The following is a 3,383-nucleotide window of genomic DNA, read 5'->3' on the forward strand; positions in this document are numbered from 1 at the left end:
CTCTTTTCTCCCTCTCCTCTCTCTCCTCCATCTCCCCTCCTGCCCTTAAACCCATTCCCCCTGTCCTATCACCACGCTCCCTATAAACACACATCTGACCCTCTTTCTGTAATCTCGCTCTTGGGATCGTATCGAAACCTCCCCGATATCGGATCGGGACATCTTAATTGGCGTCACGGACAGGATCCCTTGAGACAAGAGTGTCATACAACCTTGTTGTGGTGTGCTGTGCGAGTGTGTGTGAACGAGACGTACAAGCAAGTACAAAGCGAGTGCGGAGTTCCGATCCGCGGTTCTGCTCTCCCCCGAGGGAAGCAGCCGGAGACGAACGAAGCGTAAGGAAGGAGTGGATGTTGGTTCCTTTTTATTGATAACTTGCGTAGTAGCAGACAGCTTGGCGTCCCGGGGGTGTATAGGGGAAATTTGGACTTTAAGGCGTGACCCTCCCGGGACGATATCCCCTTTGTAGGATATGGCTGCCCAGAAGGCAGGAGATATTTGTGACTGTGCGCCCGAACAGACTGGGGAAATTGGTAAGTTAGATGATTTTTTGGAACTATACCGATCTCGTCCCTCGCTCCTGGGACAAGATTGGGCAAGGGACCATTGGTTCCAGTTGCGAAGTGTAATAGACAGAATGACAGTAGTGCAGAAGGAAGCTAAGGTTAAAAAGGGGAAGGGAAAAGCTATAATTTGCGCCGTGTTGGGAGCGTGTTTGGCAGCTGTGGTGGAGGAAAGGACGCGGAGGTCCTGTCAGGCTGAGGCTGTGGTAGCTTCTCTGCAGGCAGCAATAACAGCGCTGCAGGAGCAGCTACAGGAAAATAAATGGGCGCTGGAGGAGGAGAAGCGCCAAAACCTGATCTTGAAGGAGGAGTTGAGAAACCAACTCCTAAGGGAGACAGACACCCTAGCAGAAGCGGAAGTACTGCTCGAGGAGAAAGGGATACGGCAAGTCTACCCCTGGGGAGACCTAAAGGGAGTAAAGGAGGTGTGGTGGGTTGAGCCTGGCTGGGTGCCAGCTGCCCACCAGAGCTGCTCTCTCACTCCCCTCATTCACTAAAAAGGGGAGAAAAGGTATAACGAAATGCTTGTAGGTCAAGATAAGGACAGGGAGAGATCACTCACTAATTGTTGTCACGAGCAAAACAGACCAAACTTAGAGAGGGAATTCATCTAATTTATTACTAGGCAAAACAGAGTAGAGGAATGAGAAAATAAAATCAACTCTTAAAACACTTCCCCCCACCCCTCCCATCTTCCCGGGCTCAACTTCACTCCCGGCTTCAACCTTCCCCCCCCTCAGCGGCACAGGGGGACGGGGAATGGGGGTTACGGTCAGTTCATCTCACGGTGTTTCTGCCGCTTCTTCATCCTCAGGGGGAGGACTCCTCTCATCCTTCCCCTGCTCCAACATGGAGTCTCTCCCACGGGGTGCAGACCTTCAGGAGCAAACTGCTCCAGCATGGGGTCCCCCACGGGGTCACAAGTCCTGCCAGCAAACCTGCCCTGGCGTGGGCTCCCCTCTTCACGGGTCCAACGGTCCGGCCAGGAACTTGCTCCAGCGTGGGCTTCCCACGGGCCACAGCCTCCTTCAGGTGCCTCCCCCTGCTCCAACATGGGGTCCTCCACGGGCTGCAGGTGGAATCGCTACACCCCCTCATCCGTCCTCCATGGGCTGCAGGGGGACAGCCTGCCTCACCATGGCCTTCACCACGGGCTGCAGGGGGATCTCTGCTCTGGCGCCTGGAGCTCCTCCTCCCCCTCCATCTGCACTGACCTTGGTGTCTGCAGAGTTTCTTACATCTTCTCACTCCTCTCTCCGGCTGCAAAAGCTCTCTCTCTAAGTGTTTTTCTTCTTCTTAAATATGTTATCACAGAGGCGCGGATTGGCTTGGCCTTGGCCAGCGGCGGGCCTGTCTTAGAGCCGGCTGGCATTGGCTCTATCAGACACAGGGGAAGCTTCTAGCAGCTTCTCACAGAAGCCACCCCTGTAGCCCCCCCCACTACCAAAACCTTGCCACGCAAATCCAACACAGGAGGCTGTAAAGAAACCCCCCCATATGTGCCCACTAGTTAAGACGGAACACGTATATGAAGACAATAACGACAATTGCCCCCAGGTTATTACCAAAGAAACTCCTTTCACGGCAACCGAATTGGCCAAGCTGCGAAGGGACTTTGCAAGGACTGTGAGAGAATCCGAAACTGAATATGTTTGGAGGATGTCCCTGTCGGGGCGAGATGGGATTTTGCTGTCGGAGAAAGAGGTGGAAGGATATTGGGGCCCGGGCATGTTTTTAACCACTGGCGACCGCTGAGCCCCATGGTCATTAACTCAGAGGGTTGCATATTGGGCAGGAGGGTTGAACCCCTTGGAAAGGGGAGACCCCCTAGCCATAACAGGCTCGGTAGATCAGCTGTTGGAAAGTGTGCAGAAAGCGGCTTGTCTGCAAATGATGTATGATCGGGAACTCAAGCCCAACCTGAGCTCCCCAATGTTGTTGCCAGTAGATCCGGAACGAATGACGCCCCTGATACGGGGACTTCCCAATTCTTTAAAACCTATCGGGATCCAACTGCGGGGGAAAATTCAGAATATACCCAGGGAGGAGAGAATCGCGGCTGCCCTGGAGGGACTGGTGACCCCCGAGCATCGGCGGCTAGGGAGGAAGGTGTGGACCTGGGGGGAGATAGCGCAAGAGTTAATTAACTATGGGAGAAAGTATGGCCCTGTTAGCCGATCATACCAGAAGGTTGAAACCAGAGCTGTGCGAGCGGCAGAACAGGGAAGCGGGCGGCTGCCATTCTCTGGGAGGAGCCCAGATCTAACTGGAAAAGGAAAGCCCCTAACCCAACAAGGGTTATGGCAGTTGGGGCTGCAAAAGGGCATTCCCCGGGATTTGATGGACGGACTCCAGACTAAGAAGTCAGAGTTGCTAGTGCAGAGATGGTCCGCACAGGGAACTACTCCTAGACCAAGTCGTAATACCTTACCAGTAGTGAACATGGGGGAGGAACAAAAAGGGGAGGAAAGAATGGCGGGAAACTAAAGCCTCCGCCCCCCCAGGGTGAGGGGGGAGGCGGAGGGTGGACGTTTATAAGGCAACTCACCTGCAACGAAAAAGGGGATTTATTGATTACGGTGGCGGTAGGGCCAAAGAAAAGGCCTGTAACCTTTTTAATTGACACCGGAGCCCAAATTACAGCGCTAAGACAAACTGAGGCGGAACAATGCGGTATCTCGATCCCGTCCAAATGCCTCATAGTCCTAAATGCCCTGGGTAAAAGCCAAACCGTACCTATGACCCCGGTGACGTTGTGGCTACCGGGAGAAGAAGGTCCCGTTAACACTATGGCAGCAGTGGGGCCCTTCCAAATGAACC

The 3,383-nt window shown here is 53.9% G+C and overlaps 1 protein-coding gene across 1 annotated transcript; it reads left to right on the plus strand.

Moving 5' to 3' along the window:
* Positions 1-472: 472 nt before the first annotated feature.
* Positions 473-3,050, plus strand: LOC129198278 (uncharacterized). Its single transcript, XM_054807427.1, is given in 2 exon segments — positions 473-988; positions 2,040-3,050. Coding segments are annotated over 2 exon segments (1,527 nt in total).
* The last annotated feature ends 333 nt before the right edge of the window (positions 3,051-3,383 follow it).

This window comes from Grus americana, chromosome 32 (genome assembly GCF_028858705.1).
Source record: "Grus americana isolate bGruAme1 chromosome 32, bGruAme1.mat, whole genome shotgun sequence".
Classification (NCBI taxonomy): domain Eukaryota; kingdom Metazoa; phylum Chordata; class Aves; order Gruiformes; family Gruidae; genus Grus; species Grus americana.